The sequence below is a fragment of the Budorcas taxicolor genome, chromosome 11, assembly GCF_023091745.1.
Source record: "Budorcas taxicolor isolate Tak-1 chromosome 11, Takin1.1, whole genome shotgun sequence".
In the NCBI taxonomy this organism is placed as follows: domain Eukaryota; kingdom Metazoa; phylum Chordata; class Mammalia; order Artiodactyla; family Bovidae; genus Budorcas; species Budorcas taxicolor.
The window spans coordinates 96766446-96787446 of NC_068920.1; the positions used below are offsets into that span (position 1 = coordinate 96766446).

General features: G+C 45.8%; 1 protein-coding gene across 2 annotated transcripts in view; it reads left to right on the forward strand.

The window, feature by feature from the left end:
• SPTBN1 (spectrin beta, non-erythrocytic 1) overlaps positions 1–21001 on the forward strand; it is a 209611-nt gene that overhangs the window by 146927 nt on the left and 41683 nt on the right. For both annotated transcript variants that reach the window (XM_052647744.1, XM_052647745.1), the window contains exons 4-12: positions 5905–6078; positions 9743–9834; positions 11253–11333; positions 11693–11808; positions 14954–15066; positions 16187–16374; positions 17377–17494; positions 18505–18663; positions 19286–19588. In XM_052647744.1, coding sequence (XP_052503704.1) covers positions 5905–6078; positions 9743–9834; positions 11253–11333; positions 11693–11808; positions 14954–15066; positions 16187–16374; positions 17377–17494; positions 18505–18663; positions 19286–19588 — 1344 coding nt within the window. The remainder of the gene's footprint in view (positions 1–5904; positions 6079–9742; positions 9835–11252; positions 11334–11692; positions 11809–14953; positions 15067–16186; positions 16375–17376; positions 17495–18504; positions 18664–19285; positions 19589–21001) is intronic.

The window sequence follows — 21001 nt, forward strand, 5'->3', positions numbered from 1 at the left end:
CCTCCTTTCTCATTGAGCCCTACTGAAAGAGAAGATTGTCTTGGGGAGTAGGTCCCCACCAGGAACAAAATGGGCAGGAATTAATGAGATGTGGTATGTTGCTTCCCCTTTTAGTTGGGCAAGAATCATTTTATACTCTTCTTAAAACTCAAGAGTGTGATGTGTAGGGAGGTGTTTGGGGACTTAATGTGAAATAAGTTTGACTGTTGTATCAGAGGAGATTTTGGAATTAGTGTTTCCATCGTCCTCTCTGTATTAAGTAGAGGCACGCATGTGTGGGTAGCAAACATTGATTTTTGATTAAAAGGCAAAGACATAAGCAAGTGTCCGTCACTCTGGCACACTGTGACCTGAAGTGTCTTTTTGTCTATTTCTTCTTCACCTAAATGAGAGATGAGCAGGCACTTTAGAATTTACCTCGTGTGCTCATGAGTCCTTCACCCTCCAGCCCACAGACTGTGTTTTATAGCTGGAAGAGACTAGGGGCCCGGAAGCTAGAGCCCTTGATTTCACAGATGCTGTAACAGAGTAAGCACCCAGCAAAGCCATCCAGCTGGTGTTCGGTGGTCAGCTTCTCCTAGCTCCCAGGATGGCCTTCTGTCCCCCTGCAGCCCTGGAGATCTATTGCTCCAGGTGGCTTCAAGGTGGCTTTGGACACACAGGGAGAAAAGTCAGAGAGAGCGGGGCTTAGCAGGGTGGAAGAGTGGCCCACCTCCCTGGGTCCTCCCAAAATCCCCTGCCAGGAGTCCTCCTTCAGGTCATCCTCCTCTATTCAGGGAGGCTAAAAATAGCTCCAGGAAACGTTTGCTTTGTCTTTCCCATCTCTAGGCTCTGACAAAAACCCTGCCATTGTAATCACTCCACCATTCTGCAAACCCGGATGCCCCACAGCATGTAACTGGTCTAAACTCAAGGCTGAGTCCACCATGGACCTGGAGGGGCCATCCAGCTCCCTTTTCCCTTTCTAAGGCGAATTTGCCCAGGACCACCCCACTTCTCAGGGGCGGGGCTTGAACTGGCTGCTCTACTAAGCAGTTAAAATTACCTTGTCAGTTGCTGGAGGTTGGTTACTTAGCCCTGTCATTCCCACTCCTTTGGAGCTGGAAAGATGATGGGTCTGGAGGCGGCCCAGATGGGTTGGAGTTGTGGTTGATAGAGATTTGGGACCAGAAGGGACTAAGGAAGGGAAACAGGAAACGTTACCACAAAGCAGAGGAACATGGCCCTGGTGTGGAAGAGCAGGAACCCTTGTTAGGATTTAAAGGAGGAGCCATAAATACAGGCATTTCCTCAGAGGAACCCAGGCCTGCAGAGCACCCCCCTTTGTTTGAGTTGCACACGAGTCTGGTATTGATCCTCGACTCCACATTCATGGCATCTCAAACTGACCCATAAGAAAGGACAGCAGAAGGCAGAAATGCACATGTTGCCGTGGGAACAGACCTTAGTCACACTGGGAATTTGACAGTAATTAATGGAGACAAGACAGGGAAGGTTCCTCTTCTTGGCAGAAAGAGCCACTCTTGGGGCAAGGCTTCAGAAAGTGTTTAATACTGAGAGAGCCACCCCTCCCCTGGATCCTTTGTGTTCAGTTTTCTCCATTGTTATCTCTTCTTTCTTTTGAGAAGGTGGAAGTTGAATAAAATAAAAATAGCGCTTCTGAAAAAAAAAAAAGGAAAACTGCCAGATGGGGACCCAAGCCTCGTTATTTCCTTTCACATACTAATGTGTTTGTACCGCGCTTGGTTCCCGGTGTAGCCTGAAGGGGGCACATTATGGAATCCCAGCTCAGCACTCCAGCCAGCCATGCCATCACCTCACCCCTCTAAACAGATGTGTTCTCATCTGTACAATGACAAGAATAATAATTACTATTACTATGTAGTGTTAGTGTGAAGATTAAATGTGATAAGATAGAAACTACTTAACAGGTTAACACAGTTGCCCAGAAAATGGCAGCTAAGAATTCTTAGATATTGAGAGCTTTGCTGTTTTCATGACCTAATATATGTTTCTGCATGTAGGTCTGTGCAATCATTAACCCTTCTAAAATTAATTCCCTGTGATGATTCTCCCTAAACCTTCCGGAATACCATTTAAAGTATTAAAACACTTCAGAGACCTTCTCTGAACACGTCTTAGGAGTTGCTATTCTTGAGTTGTAGTCTTAATTCCTACCCCTCCTCCTCGTGACACCAGTATTTCATCTAACCTTGCCACATCTGGTTTGTTCTTTTGGTTTAAAGGAGATTGATGTGCCACTGAAGGTGAGTGACTTTCAATTAAGATGAAACGTGGGAAAGTGTTTGAAAAACATGGAGAGAGGTGTAGTGAGGCGATGAAGCAACTTTCACTGCCTAACAGTTAACCTAGCTTGAATTACTAGCTGCACAGCATAATAGTAATATTTAAGCTATCTCTGTAAATCATGCCTTCTAACCTTGTTTCCTAATACACTTTGAATTGCAGAGGTCTTACTATGTCTAGACGCCCCAAGTGTTGAGGTTTGGGTATCTTCACATCCTTGCCCCTCCCTCCTTCCATCTCCTCTTCCCTCCAGATACCAACTAGTCATAAGTTTTCTCTACCACCATTTCCTTTTATTCCTGTGCAGAGTACCATTTAGGGTGTCAGGATTAGAAGAGTAATATCATTACCACTGTTTGGGGGCACATTCCATTCTGGTATTAAATTTGTCTTCCAATTGACATGTATCAACTTCTTGGCTCTCAGTGGGAGAGTTCTATCTAGACCCTGAACATTTCCTGTTTGTCTACAGAGAAGTGTGTTATTTCTAAACAATTTGAAATTCAGGTGGGGCATGCTTCCCCCCACCAACAACTTTAAGAAGAATTGTTGGGAGGAAAATCCTTGAGGTGCCTCTGTTTGTAGATACATTTTGTGGGTTTGAGAACACCGTAATGATTAGTTCACCATTTCATTTATGGAGCAGCTCTTTAAGATTATTACTGATATTATCCTCATGTTAAGAGGTAGAAGTTGAGAAACAAGGTGCCAATTTGCTAGAAAGTGGAGAAACTGTAACTTAAACTGTGGATATTTTAACAATAGCAGCAGCATCTATACTGAATTGCCCAGCAGAAGCATATTCATGGATCTGGTTTGTTCGTGTTTGATGTTTTAAAAGATGTAATGGCCAGGAGCAGTAGGAAAATTAAAAATAAAACAACTTTAGAGAGAGAAAAGCAGTATATCAACCCCTGCCCAAATCTTGGTTTGATTTTTGTAAGAATTGCAAAAAAATAAAACCTAAGTGGGGTGAGGGGTCTCCTGAAAGTTTTCCATTTCCTCTGATTTTTGGAACTGGGTGAGGTTTGTTTTTTTAACTACCTGAAGAAGTCTAATCATTTACCCAACCGAAGGGGTTTCTCTGCCATCTTTATTTCAGTTCCTTCCCTTGTGTTCCATGCAGTAGTGTTTCTGATGGCTGGTGTTAACCGGAACTTGCATTTGGGTCAGGGTGAACCACCCTCAGCCCCAACCTGGCATGGCCAGTCAGCATCAGTGTGGGGTCCCTGCCACTTGACAATGGGCTTTTCCAACCTGCAGGAAAGCATTTGGACCCCTCCCATACTTCCCTCTCCCAGACCCCTGCACCCCATATTCATATGGAAATGAACACGCAGTCCACTGGGATTTTGTAGGAGCGAACAGAGGCTTGAGAGGTCTCCTGTGTGTTTGAGGTTGTTTTTCAAGATCACGTCAAAAAGAACTGTAGTTATGCCTGGCACAGCCTGGGAAGGTCCTGACAGCCCCCAACCTATTCCGTGTCTTGCTGCTCAGATTCTGTCAGATGACAGAACTAAAACAGTTTGGTAGAGAGTTTGATGTCCTTTATTCAAGGGGACACAGTCCATGGGTGGGGCAGTGCTGCCTCACAAGCAGTGGTGGAGCTCTCTTCCCAAGGGAGCAACCCTTGTGTGTTCAGGCTCCTTGACAGGTGTTTCTTTCCGGTACAGGCTGACTTAAGTTTGTGATGTGGGCGACCTCTGTTTTGGGAGTCCTGATCCTGGTGGCTCAGACCCTAAGGAATCTGCCTGCAATGTGGGATCTTTGGGTTGGGAAAATCCCCTGGAGGAGGGCATGGCAACCCACTCCAGTCTTCTTACCTGATGAATCACATGGACAGAGGAACCTGGTGGGCTGCAGTCCATGGGGTCACAAAGTCAGACACTGGCTGAGCAATGAACACTTTCTCTTGACTTCTTACACAAATTAACTTTACAAATGCTAATTCCACCCACACTGTTTTTCTCACAATGAGTTAGGATGCAGCCTTTTCTGGCCAGTCAGAGGTGGACTTGGGAGACTGTCTGCCACCGTTAGCAGGACATTTGCATCCTTGCCACTCTGCATCTCCAGGCCCAACCTGCACTGTGTGGTCATGGGCTCGCTGGTCAGGGCACAGGCCGCGAAGAGGAAGAGGCCTCAGAACAGCCCTGAGAATGCCAGGAGCCCTCCCCCCAGAATTCACACGCTTTCTTGGAGGCAGTGAATCCACACCCCTCGACTTTGGTCCAGTTTCTGCAGGAACCTCACTTGTCCACCTTGACAGCAGGAGAACAGGGGGTCACTGTAGGAACCTTAGATGGAGTCCACCCCCTTTTATGGACATTTTAGATCAGACCTTTTTCTTACCTCGCCAGATTACTCGATTTTGCTGTAACATTGTCAGTTGACCTAACGTGAATCACGGATCCTAGCATTCCTGACATTCCTGGAGTGTAAGTTGTGAGTATAAAGCATCATCCATGCTCCCAAGCCAGTAGTTGGGTTAAAAGTAATAACAGTACATGTGAAGTAACAGCAAAAATGTAAGATATGTGATGAGTTCCTGAACCTTGTAGTCCAGACCATAAATGTATAAGTTTGGGGGGAAGGGAGGCATCCTAATGACAGTTAAGTGCTTGGAAATGACTTCTAGCAGGAAAGATGTGCCTTGACCTGAACCTCGGAAGGTGGGTGGGGTATGATGCGATGTCTCAGGAGAGAGGATGGCAGCCAGATCGGGTACATCTCTGGGCCAGGATGGGTGTGCGCAACCTGGTGGCCCCTTTGTGGGCTTGTGAGATCACCTCAGCTCAAGGTGATCTCACCTCGGGAGAGATGGGTGAAAAGAGGGGTAGGAAGGGTGGAGCCAGGCAGTGGAAGCGTGAGCTTGCTCTAGACACACAGGAGGTGATAGTGACCCATTGAAGCTTTTTGAGTATCTATCTTTATCTATTGTTTTGTTTATTTAAAATGTTCACCTTGAAAGGGCCTTTTTAAAATTTTAGTATAACTAAATAAAAGGAACAGACATTTTGGGGTATTCCAGTTAGACCACTGTTGTGTTTTCTTTCCTTTATCTTTTCAGCAAGTCGCACCCTTTTACTCAACCCCCTCTCTCATCCTCACAAACCACCACTTGATAATTCTCCTGATTTTATAGCATGTCCTCCCTTTCTCATTTTGAGCCAGCTTTAGGAAACAACCCAAACCAGCAGGTGGCAAACCTGTTTTTACATTTAAAGCAGCGAGAAAATCCTCAGTCGTGTTCTGCCATGCATCTGCAAAAATTTCATGGACGGCAGTGGTAGCTATGAAATTCTCTGTGAAAACTGGCCTCCTCCTTCTCTGAACTTCCAGCTTCCGTGCTCACGTAAATTATGTCGCTTCCATGATAAAACAAACCCCTGAAGAGCGATCGGTTACCATCCCTTAAGTAAACTTTCTCTTTTAAGGCTGTTAGATAAATACTGAATGAACATGTTTTTTTAACTTTTTGGTGTGGGTTGGAGAGCGCTGCGTGAATGGGCCTATGTGAACTCTCTGGGCTGTAGCTCTGAGCTGATTTCTGCCCTCCTGCATGATCTGTTTCTACCTTCTGCTCTTCTGTTTTAGCCTAAACCCACCAAGGGACGAATGCGCATCCACTGTCTGGAGAATGTGGACAAGGCCCTTCAGTTCCTGAAGGAGCAGAGAGTCCATCTTGAGAACATGGGGTCCCACGACATCGTGGATGGAAACCATCGGCTGACCCTCGGCCTCATCTGGACCATCATCCTGCGCTTCCAGGTAAGGGACTCGGCTTGGCCACCGGGCCTCCCTGCCGAGTGTGAGCATCCCTGCAAAACTGGGCTCCCCTTCCAAGGGGACCAGAAGGACCAGGTTGAAATGGCATCTCAGAGTCAGGTGTGCTGCACATCACGTTCGGCTGCCCTCGGCATGTGGCAGCTGCCATCTCCTCCCTCAGTTTTGCTGCTCCTGAAAGTCTCGACTCTTGGCAGTTAAGGGGGTTTCTGAGCCTAGTCTCAGCCCACCACTGGTGTCTGCTACTCAGCTTTCAGGAGCAGAGGTGTAAAGATGTGGTCAACGCTAGGTTACTACCAGTAGACTAACTGAACTTTGACAGATCGTGGCATGCATTGCAGAATATTTTAGGCGAAGCTGCATAGGATCGTGACATCTGTGCGGGCTGTTTTCACCTTCTCTTTCTCCTTCGGGTCTAAGGAAGCAGTTTTCAGGGGAGTGTGCAGAAGCCTTATGCTTGTTTGAATTGACAATTTTGTGGGTTTGTTATACCCAGAGGCAAGGTTATAAGTATAGAAACACTCTCAAGGTCATTCTGTCAATTTGCTTCACTTTGTGAGGGGAGGGAGGAGCCTTGCAAGGATCACGAGGCTGGTTAGGGCTGCCACCCTTGCTTCTAACCCTAAGGAGAAAGCTCAGCCTTTCCTGTCTGTGCGGCAGCTCCATTCTGATGACTGGTTCTTTCTCCAGGCTGTTGCTTCATGCTTCTGCTTTTCAATTAAAATCTGAAATGCAGGAAACGCTTCTTACCTAGCATCAGGTTACTTCGCAAACAAAAGTCCTAACAGTTCTCTCTCCTTGGAGGCTGTTTTCTGTGTTTTCCCTCTTTGTTAAGCCCCTCTGATGAAGCTTGATTGATTTTTTTCTCCCCTAGGTAAATAAAAAGCTCACCAGCAAAGAGCCACAACAGAAATCATATTATATACCTCCCTTTATATTCTTACTAAAATGCTGGAATCACCCTCTAACCCATTGCTTTCCTTCTCGCTTCCCTTGGGATTGGGCTCTAGCTTAGTGGTGTGGGTGGGTATGTGGAAAGAGGCTAGGGGTCTAACCCAGAGCTGTTAGAGACACTCCGTGAATGGGGATTCCTAAGCCTGGACCGATAGATCATCTGACCCCTTGGGAAAGCTTTTTACTCACTCAGGTTCCCAGGTTCCAGCCCCCAGTGCTTCTGATTAAATAGGTCTGAATGGAACTGAACTGAGGCCAGGAACCATTGTTGAAGATGACATTATTAATGGAGTGAGTTTATTTTGCAAACAGAACTCTTCTATAGGTTTCTGTCATTTGGTTCCTGAATGATTTGAAAATAGAGTAAACACCATTTAAATTCGCTGATCACTGCTCTTGGCCTTAGGCCAACAGAGGTGAAATGAGCAGGCCCTCCTTGAGCCTTGCCTCGATTCCGTAGAGTAAGAAGTTCTATTTCTCTTGCCTTTGGCCTGTAATCAGAGCATGGAAGGGCATCCTTACAATGGCCTCCCTTGACAGCAGGTTGGTGCCCACAGCCCTTGGGTTGTGAATTGGGTTGAGTCACTGACTAATTAATACCCGGCCAGCTTGCCTTTTCCTGTGCTTGAACCTGTAAATGCCGATACGTACTTTCTCCCTTTCCTCTGAGGAAAGAAACACAGGCTTATGTCACTTCATGGCCTGCGGGGATTGGTGTCTGCTATGCCCCTGCTTCCCGAAGAGCTTTATCAATCCATCCCCTGCTCTGCAAACACTTACTGACTCCTCCCCAGCCAAGGCCCAGCTAACATTCTGCCTCCTCTGTGAGGCTTCCCCACTTATCTGCAGAGACCTCTCTCCCCACCCCTCCCCAGCTCCTGAATGTACAGTCTCATCTTACATTACCTGTGTGTGTGTCCCGAAGCCCCCAAGGTGCGGCCAGCCCTGATGTGTGTGTAGCAGGTGTGCATTAAATACCAATGGTAAGAGACAGGTTTTATGCAGCTTTCCCTTTAAAAGAGTAAAAGATGATGTGAGAAACTGGAATAAAGGTCTTTGAGTTTGCTTAGTCCACATAGGGAGATGTCTTCATTTCAGAAGGGTAGGTTCTGTTTCTGGAAGACCAAGTCTGAAAACAGATTCCATTCATGAGATAGAAGAAAGATGATGGAGGTTAATGTGTAAAATTCCACCTGCTTTCCTGGTAAGTCTGTGTTTTACCCCTTGAGCAAGGGTTACTCTTGCATACTCTTTGTAGTTTAGAATTTATGCAAACTCAAGACTTCTCTTGGAGAACTTTTTTAGAAGCATAGTAATTTCAATTTCTAGGTGTTTTTCCTAGTTGACAGTTTCCAACTTTTTAATCTTACACATCTCTCTGTTTTATCCTCTTCCTACCTCTTTTTCTTAAAAAGAATTCCGGGGTGTGTTTCCAGATTAGATGGAGAGACCTTTGACGGGCCAGGACTGGGAAGCTTGGAATGGTTAGAACTGAGAGAGAATGGATGGCCTTCTAGGCCAATACCATTTCCCCCCACTCCGTTCCACATTTTATTAGTATAGTCAAGGAACCTGAAGACAGAAGGGTGTTTAGAGCATTTGTCTAAAAATCACATAACTGGTAGGCAGCCCATGATCCAAAGAGGTGACATGTAGGTTTCCTTAGTAAGAGCCCAGCCCTCCATATTTTGTATTTCTTCAAGTGTACAGCAGTGCTCTGAGATAGCCACTCCTCAGTGGGGAAGCTGAGGAGCTCACCCAAGGACACGAAGTATGTGGGGGAACCTGGATTCAAACCGTGGAAGTCTGACTTTGGTCCCAGTGGACCAGGCTCTACGTCCTGTTGAGAATCAGCAGACTATGAGTGCCTTACAAATATAGGCTGTCTTAGTCCGTTCAGGTTGCTAAACGAAGTGCCTTAGGCTGGGTTGCTTCCAAGCAATAGACATTTATTGTTTACGGTTCTGGAGGCTGGAAGTCTGGGACTAGAGTACCAGCAAGGTCAAAGGAGGGCCCACTTATAGGTCACAGACTTCTCATTGTATCCTCACTTGGTGGAGGGCTCTAGGAAGCTCTCTGGAGCCTCTTTTATAAAGCACGCATCCCATCCATGAGGCCCAGGGCTCCCAAAGTCCCTACCTCTTCATAATCAGTTTTTGAGGGGATTAGGATCTGAGCATAAGAATTAGTGAGAGTTGGGAGCACAAATATGCAGACCATGTGGCACAGAGCGTGGAAGCACAGCATTTAAGGGCACCGTTTCTCTGAGAGTTTGGGTCAGTTTTCAGGAAATGGTGCATACACAGTCCTCATCAACAAAGGACTCATTGACTGTGGTGTGGGAAAGCTTTGGTTGTGCAAAAACAGTATTTTCCTAGAGTCTGCTGGGATTCAAAGTGTACCATACCAGCCACCATTCTAGCCTGTGGTTGAGAAAGATGGGCTATGCTGGGAGTAGAAATGACCCCTAATAGGTTCTTGGAAGTCATGGCAGGTCTTCACTTTATTCTTTGTGCAAAGTAGAGAACCTAGTTCTGGTCGTTATTTCCAAGAAGGAAACCGGGCTTCAGAAAGCAGTTTTCATTGACCCTCAGAGTAGACATTCTGCAAGGCTAGGTGTTGACCTAAAGTTTACTCATTATGTATATGCAGACCTGACATATCTGTTTGTCTAATATTTCTCTGTAAACCTTAGATCCAGGATATCAGTGTAGAAACTGAAGACAACAAAGAGAAGAAATCTGCCAAGGATGCTTTGCTCTTGTGGTGCCAGATGAAGACAGCTGGGTGAGCATGAATCCGGCGTTTAGGGACTACTACTGCCCATACTCAGTTTTACCAGAGTCATCACTTGACCGGTGTTGACAAGTATCTTTTCCACTGCTTCCACTGAGATGTCTTGTTAACTTGTAAGCAGTTGAGACGCTGACATTTCAGCTAGCTCTTGGAACGGAATGAGTTGATTTATATTCTGGACCTGTCATCTGTGCAATCATTTTCCTTCTGTTTGTTTATTAAGGAAGTTCCAGAGAGAAGTTTATCTTGAATTTTAAAACCCTGAAACTGTGTTTAAAAATCTCATCCATGGTATTTGTAAAAGTTGTGGGCTTTCTCCTCTAAGTTCTGTGCTTTGGGAAGCTTTGTGCAGTAAACTTAAGTGGACAGATGTAACGTACAAACTTAGTCTCTGTACGTTATCTGAGTTTGCCTGCCTTTTATTCTTTCATTGAAATTTCAGTGAAGATATTTTTTAGAGAACTGCATCTTGTCTATTGCTCACTGAAACTGTTGAAGCTCCCAGGTACTAATTGAGAACTGGTTTTGTCCCAGGTTGATTTTTTTTAAGTTTCTGTTGAATTTGTTACCGTATTTCTTTTGCTTATGTTCTGGGTTTTTGGCTGTGAGGCATCTGAGATCTTAGCTCCCCAACTGATCAGGGATGCAGGGATCGAACCCACATCCCCTGAACTGGAAGACAAAGTCCTAACCCTTGGGTCACCAGGGAAGTCCCCCAGGTTAATCTTGTAGGTCAGGGCTACATAGAGGACAGTTGTAACTGTAATGGGCGTGATCAGTCAGTGAGAACTGTGGAAACCATAAAGAATGTAAGGCTTAGTAAGGGGATCAAGTTAGGAATGAACTTTTAATCAGCCACGGACAGAAAGTTATTAATAATCAGTGTAGTGTAGAGTAGCTGATTATTGGTAAGCGTTATAGGGAAGTGTTTCAGGAAGCTACTTGATTTATGAAACTTCATCCAGTTCAGTGATATAAGGAAGAGGGAAAGCTGAGTGTTTGAACAGGTAGCCCCAGCTACTTCCTCTCCCAAAGTGATGTGTGCACTCAGGTATCCGTGTTTGCAGGCTTCTCATAGCTGCGCTGGGGGCGTGGAAAGCCAGTGAAGCAAGGAAACCTTGGAGGCATCTAGTCAGGGTTGCCTTTTTCTCAGTAAGCATGGTGTTTTCAATCGAGGACACAGATCACAGGTTGAAATTACCAAGAAAGAAAGCCATGTAAATATGTGTTTGTTTTTATTTTTCAACAAGCAGAAGTTTAGACGATCTTAGCTTCAGCTTGATTGTCTTCAGTGTTTTTATTTCGTTACTGTCTCACATTTTCTCAGTACCAGCAGGCTTTTCTTTAAGCACTACATTTAGCAAAGCACAGAACTTTATTTGGTAATTGCCTTGTGTTGTGTTTCTCAGGTACCCCAATGTCAACATTCACAATTTCACCACCAGCTGGAGGGATGGCATGGCCTTCAATGCACTGATACACAAACACCGGTGAGTCCTTCGCGGTCACGCTGACCACGTGGGGGGAGGACGTTGACACCCTTGTATAGCCGACTGGGGTGATGTTCCATCTTCACATTTGTTGCCTTAGATGTTGCACCACAGTGGAAATCCCTGCCTTCTACTTGAGGAGAGTGGGAGGAAGTGTGTAAAGTGTCCCAAACAAAGGAAACAAGTGTGCCAGTTCTCTTCAGTTCTCTTAATAAACTTTGAGGTTGTTTATTCAAAAATTGGGTTTCATTGTTTGATGATTAAATATCGTAGGCTTTTACTCCTAAGTGGACGCCATTGGTCTCACGGTGTGTTTTCAAGCTGCGGTTTCTGTTGTGTTCCACTGTTGTTCTCCACAGGCCTGACCTGATAGATTTTGACAAACTAAAGAAATCCAATGCACACTACAATCTGCAGAACGCCTTTAACCTGGCAGAGCAACACCTTGGCCTCACTAAACTCTTGGACCCCGAAGGTAAGGAGCTGAGGGGTAAGAGGAGTAAATAAAAAATCTGCTTCATGTCAGTTTGTTTACGGGCACCATGTGCTTTGGGAATTATCTAAGGAAGAGGAGCTTAATGTTGGTCTATGAATTACTTGAGGAGTTGTGTAAAGGATTATACCTGAAAAGGCCTTGAAAGATGAGTATGATTTAAACATGTTCCAAAGGAGAGGTCATGGTAGGCAGAGGGATTTATATGAGCAAAGGAACCAGGAAAGAGGAAGGTATAACAGGGGGCTAACAGTTCATTGGGGGTGGTATTAGCTTAACAGTAGGAAAAATACAACCAGAAAGATGACTGGGGGCCCAACAAGTAACAGTTTTTCGAGGTTATTCAGCAGTCAGTGGGGAGTCACCATAGGTGATTAGCCTCTGTGTTTAAGGAAGAGGACGTGAGCAGGCTCTCACTTGCTGGTTGACTGATAGTCAGGCCCCCCGCCGCCCCCCCGCCCCCGGGCAAGAGCATGGTTTGGCCTGAGGGCAGGAAGGTTTAGGAGCCTCCTTAGCAGACTGTGCAATATTTGCTTCTGGGTAAGAAGAACTTAAATGAGGACAATGCACCAGGAGCCTGTGGGTGGCAGAAAGAGTAACACACAGTCCCTCCTTGTGGCCCGCTGCTTGGCGGCCCAGCACCTTACTCTGCACGGAACCAGCCTCTCTCTGCCCCACAGATCCCTGCAGCAGAACCTCAGAGACTGACTGTGGACGACACAGAGCAGCCCTGTGTGGGGCAATCCAATGGGCTGTAACTCCTTTATTAACAAAATCCTAATTGTAGGCTTCATCTTAACATAAGCTATCATAATGTCTTCTCATGTGGAGAAGTATTCAAACTGAGAAAGAATTTGTAGGGCTTGAGCTTTTTAGACCCTCTTAGCTGTGAGCAGATACTGAGAAAAAGCTGTTTGTGAGTGAAAGTTTAAAGTTCTTATAAATATAGAACAGGAAGTTAAACTCCCCAAGGGCAGATTGAGGTCATGAGGCTGCCAGGCAGGCTTCTTGCTATTTTCCAGTGCATCAGATTCACTGATAGGTTTACTGCAGGAAGCTGAGATAAAATTATCTTTGTGCCAGCCTGTTAAGTGATTTCTCAATATAAACACAAAACTAAAATTCCTTTGGCTGTGATAAATCTTTGTACTTAACCCCTGCCTTACTGTGGAAAGACATCCTCCCTGAGCCATAGATCTTTGTGCTGAGATAAAGAATCTTTTTTGAAATCACTGTGATAGAAAATTTAATAACTTGCTCATTAGTTGATCTTTCTAATCACCACCCACTATGAAAAGGTCATTTGAAGACAAGGAGCTAAAAAAAGCAGTTGCTGTCATTCATCCTGTGGTTTTGATCTTGATTATTAGTTGTCCTTAGCTATTGTTAGTTGCCCAGTGTCCCAGAGAACATCCATTTAAATACAATTGTAAACAAGTTTAAAAAGGTCTTGCTTGCTCACTCCTTCCCAATCATCTCCCATTTTGTGTTTATTAAATTATACACACGGCCAGGGCCGGCACTTTTTCCCTAACCTTTCTTCAGTTCTGTCTCCGTGGGGCCCACATTGACAGAGCCAGACACAGGAGTTGGTCACGGGCCCTGGAGTGGGAAGAGTAGCTGTGGCCCCCTCTTCCACTGGCTGCCTCAGTGACCCTGGGCAGGGAGCTTTCCCTCGCTGTGCCCTGGTGGTCTTGTCTTTAAGAGAAACAACCCTATCCACTTCTATCCTCCTGGCAGCAGTGGAGGTGCACAAGTGAATGCGCATTGCAGAAGAGCCCACTGTGTCAGCAAAGAGCATTCTGTGTGTTCTCTCCTCGGTGTATCCTGAACTGAGTACCTCCATCACTGCCATACCCCAAAGACTGGCCACCTTCATTCGTTTGCTCCCTCCCTCAATAAATATTTATTGACTACTCACTCTCTCTATATACAGCACGTTAGGAGGGGAGGAGCAGAGTGACACTCAGTCTTACAAGACTAATGAAATGTGCATACGTAATCACAGAGCCTGACAGAAAGCAGAGTATAAACAAAGAGGAAAGAGGAAACAGTCATTCCAGCTGCAGGGATCAGAAATGACTGTGAGGGAGTGTTAGTTTCTAAACTGGACCTAGAGGATAGGAAGAATGTGATGGGGGTAGGGAAGGCCCTTTCAGGCAAAGGGAAGTTGAAAGTGGAAGGAATATTGGAAATTGCTGGGGTGGTGATGGTGGTGAATAGTTCAATTTGGTTCAGATCTATGGCACCTTAGAAGAACTAGTAGGCTGTAGGATGAGAAATGTCTAGAATGGTGCTTGCCACTTAGGGGAAGCTTGATAAATATTCAATGGATGGATAAAAGGAAGGGAGAGAGGGAAGGAAAGTTACGGGAAGTTGTAGAGGACTTCGGGACTTACTTTTCAGACTGCAGGGCACTTTTTGAGTAGTTTGGGCTTAGAGGAAGTATGCTCACAGCTCTGCTTCTGGAACATCAGCTGGGTGCAGTGTGTAAAGGGAATTGAGTAGCAGGGAGACCCAGTGAGGAAGCCATTGCTCAGGTCGGGTTATGTGACCATGAGAGTCTGATCTGAGAGTGACAGTAGATTCCATGAATAGAATCATCTGGCCTCAGCCCTGGTGACTGACTGGATGTGAGTAACAAGAAGATAAAGATGTCCTCAGGCTTAGTGACTGGGAAAAACTCTGGTGCCATTGTCCAAAATAAGAAGCACAGAGCAGCCTGGGGTGGGGGAGGTGAACATGGTGTGTCTGGGTAGTACCCACATCGCTGAGTTATCTGACTCAATTCTAACTATGTTATTCATTTCCATGTAGTAGTTTTGCGTGTATTTCATCATCTCAGTGGCCTAGGATTCTTGAGAGAAAGGATCAGGTCTTTTAAGACTTTAATGTCTTTATTGGCAATAGGAGGCAGTTTTGAATGTTCATATAATAAAAGAGGTGGTGAGGTGGTTTCATCTTCATTAGTTAGCATTACAATCAGCACTCTGATGGCAGAACTTCAAGCCCCCCAAAATGAAGGCATGGGCCTGTTGAGTGTTGAGCAGCTCTTCTGGGTTGTTCCTGTTGCCTGGGTGGCAATGCAGTGAGCAAAGCACCAAACAGAATCTCCTCTGGGTTACAGATATCAGTGTGGACCACCCCGATGAGAAGTCCATTATCACTTACGTGGTGACTTACTACCACTACTTCTCAAAGATGAAGGCCTTGGCTGTTGAAGGAAAACGAATTGGAAAGGTGAGCTCACACCAGTCCTGTAAGTTGTGAGACGCAATGAAAGTTTGTGTCTAAATGTGTTGCCACCATGTCTCAAACGTTGAGGTGCTGGGAGTTCTTGATGAAGTTCTCCAATGGTAGGGAAGTGGGCATAAGCCTGCCATCCCAAAGAGGAGCAGGAGTTGGGAGGGGTGGCTGAAACATGTAGGAAGAAAGTTCAGGAGGTCTCACCCAGGGCTTCCCTGCTGGCTGAGCTGGCAAAGGATCCGCCTGCAGTGCGGGAAACCCTGGTTCCATTCCTGCATTGGGAAGATCCCCTGGAGAAGGACAGGCTACCCACTTCAGTATTCTTGGGCTTCCCTGATGGCTTAGATGGTAAAGAATCCTCTTGCAATGTGGGAGACCTGAGTTTGATCCCTGGGTTAGAAACAGCCCCTGGAGGCGGGCTTGGCAGCCCACTTCAGAATTCTTGCCTAGAGAATCCCCATGGACAGAGGAATCTGGCAGGGGCTGTAGCCCATGGAGTCGCAAAGAATTGGACATGACTAAGTGATACTGCACACAGGCACACAGACCCGAAACACCCCTCCCCTACAGCCTTGCCAGAAAATTGGGTATTAAAAATCTGATTGAGTTGCCTGATGTTACTGATGTGAAAATCCTACTTAAATGCTTGGAAAGGCCTTAGAATAGGGCTTTTTAAATTCTTTTGTTTGGCTGATGTTCCCTTGCCATATATTTCAAAACACCTCAGACCAGAGGACCTTGTCTTTCCAGTGCAATTGAATGGAAAATTCACGGGCATTCATGGAATATGACCAAACCAGATAGTGCCCTTTTTGTTTCTCTAGGAATTTTGGAGCCTAGGCATCAGGTATCATTCAGGATCTTAAACCCTTTGCCTGGGGGTTGGGAAGTTACAGAACCAATTACAGTTGAGTTAAGCTGTCATTGCTCACAAATAATAGCCACAGTCTGAGCACCTGTTAGCAAATGGTTCTTGGAGTTTAGTGCCAAAGTCTCAAAGAACCATTTCAAAGCCAATCATTAAGTATGTGCCGGCTCCTGGAGGGCTGCAGTCATGTTCCCCTTACGTAGTGATACTATCTTGCTTTTCCATTTTTCTAACCCTTGTTTACAGGTGCTTGACAACGCTATTGAAACAGAAAAAATGATTGAAAAGTATGAGTCCCTTGCCTCTGACCTTCTGGAGTGGATTGAACAAACCATCATTATTTTGAACAATCGCAAATTTGCCAACTCACTCGTTGGGGTTCAGCAGCAGCTTCAGGCGTTCAACACTTACCGCACTGTGGAGAAGCCCCCCAAGTAAGATGCAGATTGGAATGCATTACCCTTCCTACAGCCACAGACCCCTCTTTTCTGACTCACATGTTCTCATCTCAAAGTGAATGCCTTTCCCCAGCGGCCTGTCCTACTTGTTTGCATCTGAGTCTGTGTTGCTGAGACTTATTACAAATTGTACCCACTGTGAGCCTTTTCCAGTAGAAATGTGCCGCTGGGACCTGGGATACGTGAGAATCCTGAGAAATGGTGCAGGTCCCCAGTTCCTTCTCCTGAGCTCTTGGGCCTACTGTGTTTCAGAATTCCATCGTTTCTGGATTTTAGAGAACTAGCAGATATGTTGTGTTATAAGCCTCCAGGTGGTCTGAGGCTGTTACTCATAATCAAGCCCACTAACGTATCAGTAGCAAAACGTGTAAATATTCACAAAGTGTGAATGAAGAAAGGATAGTTTCATATCAATTCAGGTTTTGTTGCCCCCCCCCCCAAAGTTTGATTGTTCACATATCTTAAAAATTCATAATTGCCCAATAAGCATTGTGGATCTTATCTGTTGCTTATTATGACTAGAGTCATTCCTCCTTTTTTCTGAAAACTCCACTCAGTAGTAATTTCCTGGCCGAAGTCTCTGCAGCCTGTTGACAGTGACACTGGGTGGGTGGTTGAAATAATCCTTGTTGAATGTATTCAGCTGTGAAGCAAGTTCATCGTCCAGGGTTTGGTGTCTAAATCTTGATGGAGTTGATTAACAGAAGAGTAGCACTCTGTGCCCCCAAATGTAAATGTCGGGAATAGTAACCAACCGCAAGAAAAACCCCACAGTTGGGCACATATTGAGGTCTGCAGTACCCAAAAACTGTGGTTTCTGTAACACACACGTGTTTTGCATAAATCGGGATGGAGAAAAATGGCTTTTAAAATTGTGAGGCTGCAGGAAGTGTCTTTTTCTCCAGAAGCAGATGAGTTTTCCCCTTTGAAGAAACAGAATATAGTAGATAATGTTTGTGGCTGGTTTTCTCTGCCTAGATTTACTGAGAAGGGGAACTTGGAAGTCCTGCTTTTCACCATTCAGAGCAAGATGAGGGCCAATAACCAGAAGGTCTACATGCCCCGGGAGGGGAAGCTCATCTCTGACATTAACAAGGTATAAGACCCATCCATCTGGCCTGCTCTGTGGGCCCCAGCCTCCTGTAGGTTTTCTGGTGCTCTCAGTGGGTCTTGATTGCTAAGAGATCTTGGAAGACCCCTTCCTGGCCTGTCGAGTTACTGAGTGACAGTCGTTGCTCAGATAGTGCTCAGAATCAATGGAGTGCTTGTGGTGATTTGGGGGACTTGACTGGAGGTTTGGGGGGATGTTAGATTTTATCAAACCAGGTTTAGCCTGTTGACCTTGCTACTCAGATCCACAGTCAGTTTACCTCTCATCTGTCCCAGGCTGCTGGCTCAGCCATCTTTCAATTGCAGACGGGAGAATTCAAAACCTTATGTATCTGGAATCCCAAGAGGTTAGGGCTTAGGATTTTGACTCCTTCTGTCAAGGAAGTTGTCAAAAAAATTGTTTCTATACCTGTTATGTCTCCAAGTATTTCATTTCATTATTTCTAAGTAGAAACTTGAAAAAAAGGTAGAACCGTGATCAGTTGTACACATTTCGATCTCTTTTAAGAGGACTTTGTTAAATAATGTGAAATAAAATATTTCACAGGAATGAATTTAATTGGTGAGGATTTGGGAAAAAATACTCAGATCTATGAATTGAAAATAAGTGGCTCAGAGTGCAGAGAATGAAAGATTAATAATATGATTTTTTAGAAGTCGTTTATCTTTTTTATATGCTGAGAGCTATTGAAGATACTTTGCTTCCTCTCAATGAAAGTTAAGAGATTTGTAACTTAAGTTACGTTGTTCCATATCTTCACTGTTTTGTTTTCCAGATGTAACACAGGATCTTTAAATTTAGATAGGGGAGAGTATTCCCATGGGGCTCAACTGAGAGAAAATGATTTTTTTTCCCCAAGGCTAGGAGTTGCTGAGGGTGGGAATGGGATTTCCCTCTTAAGTTCTTAGGTCTTTTTGAGAAGCACTGGCTGTTAACTGCAGCCTAGGAATGGCTCCTTGAATATAGCCGGAAACCATTCTCTTTCATTTCCACAGGCCTGGGAAAGACTGGAAAAAGCAGAACATGAGCGAGAACTGGCCCTGCGAAACGAGCTCATAAGACAGGAGAAACTGGAACAGCTCGCCCGCAGATTCGACCGCAAGGCAGCTATGAGAGAGACCTGGCTGAGTGAGAACCAGCGTCTGGTGTCCCAGGTATGCTGCGGAACTGTGTCCCTCAGAGCCTAGGCCATGCCCAGGGCCTTTGGACAGCTGTTGTCCACATCCAGCACCCCATCTCATCCACTTCCTGTGGAGAGGATGTTGATGATTTCCAATACAGTTTCTCTTCTACTATTTATCTAACTTTTCATAGATCTGGAAGTAGCTCAAACAAAGTTTGTTGAGAGCTAATGAGTGTGTGTGAACCGTTCATATTTATATAGTTTTTAAAATTTCCCCTTTCTCCCAGCCTTTGGCCTTCAAGGCAGCTAGACTGGCCTTGAAGTAAATAAGTGGCTCCTTTTCTTCGTGGCTTAACATAAGCCATCACCTGCTCCAGTCTTGTAGGTCAGATGCTGCCTACATGCCTCGCACCTCTGTAAAGTAAATTGTCACTGGTTTGCTCTGGGCCCATGAGCAGTTCTACGGGCCTCAGGGACGGCAGAGGCCCGTGGGGTCGGCACTCTGGAGTCAGTGTTTGATTTTTGGGACTCCGCCCCCACCCCCCAAAATTAATGGGTGTGCTCTGGACTCCACTTCCGTTTTCTGTTTCTTTGTTCCACACTGGATGGCTTTTTAATTTTGTGTTTGTTCTTTCTGTTCCCTTTTGTCTTAGGACAACTTTGGATTTGACCTTCCCGCCGTTGAGGCTGCCACGAAAAAGCATGAGGCCATTGAGACTGACATCGCTGCATACGAGGAGCGTGTGCAGGCTGTGGTGGCTGTGGCCAGGGAACTGGAGGCAGAGAACTACCACGACATCAAGCGCATCACAGCACGGAAGGACAATGTCATCCGGCTCTGGGAGTACCTGCTGGAGCTGCTCAGGGCCCGGAGACAGCGCCTCGAGATGAACCTGGGGCTGCAGAAGATATTCCAGGAAATGCTGTACATCATGGACTGGATGGATGAAATGAAGGTAAAAGACTTGCCTGCCTACAGGCTGGAGCTCACTCAGTCAGGCCTCTCTCTCTTCTGGGCCCCGCCCACTAACCCCCAACACACAGTAATGCCCCAGTCTAGTCACCCACGTACAGCCAGAGAAGGGCCATGTCACTCATGGGAAGGCTGTTGGCTCACACGTTAAATGAGCTGTGAAGTGAGAAGTTGTAACAGGACCAGTTCCATAGCTGAAAGTCTGCTGCTGTGACTCAGATCTAATTTAGAGAGATTCCATGGTAGGCGATCAGTAATTGTGATTTTCTGTGGTTTTAATTCTTTAGCATTGAGCCAGATCTCTGTCTCATTGGTCTATGTATGAGTGGCTCTGCTTTGGGGAAGGGCCCAGGCAGGTGGTGTAGAAGAGCAGGAGGCAGCGTGGACAGAGTGCAGCCCTGCCACCAGGCAGCCAGAGTCCAGATTGTGAGTGCCACAGCTTCCCTGCCTTCCTCTGCAAGTGGAGGATGTGCTTACCATCTCCCTCGTGCGGTTACAGAAAGAATTAAGTGCAGGACATGTGTATGTATCATAGGACGGGGGCTGGAGGGGCTGCCAGTGCTCCCCTTCCATTACTAGCAGCTCTGAGCATGGAGTTCCCAGCTCCCCCCTGACCCCGGAGGAGCCCTGCCTGTCCTGTCCTCTGATGCAGGCCCCTGATAAGAGCTCACTCATGCCCAGCCATTCTCCTCCAGCTGGGAGGCGTTCAGCCCCGTAGCCAGGGCAGAGTAGGGCAGTTTTCAGGCAGGACCATGAAGCCTCCTTTATCTCGCACACTGTGTTCGTTTCTAAGCTTGACCTGCGAGGATTTCCTTCCTGGGATGCAAGCACTTGTCTTGTGCTTACCTCTTGAACTGTTCCTGCCAGGGGGAGCAAGGTCACTTCATACCATTAGTTTTTCCCTTTTATGGTCCCAGATTTGTGATGTTCTCATATATGTTCTCATTAATCTTAACTGCCTAAAATAGAAATGTTCATAAAATCTAGCAGAGAGGTGCTTTGTACTTTAGAATTCATCCTCCACTTTGTAACTCAGATTGGGCCAGAGACCTCCTCCTAAGTAAGAGTGAAGTAGAAATTCCATCTGGAGAGGATGTCTGATGAGACCACCCTTCTCCCCAAATTGGGGTGATGGAAGAAATGAATGTTAGCCGGTTCAAACTTAAACCTGAGGCATTGCTTAGGGCGTTGTCCTAAGGGTGATAGTCACCTGAGTTGACCCTGTTCTCCTTATTTGATTAAAGATGTGGTCTGTAATTAGCTTCCCTGGTGGCTCAGATGGTAAAGCGTCTGGCTGCAATGTGGGAAGCCCGGGTTCGATCCCTGGAGAAGGAAATGGTAACCCACTCCAATACTCTTGCCTGGAAAATTCTATGGATGGAGGAGCCTGGTAGGC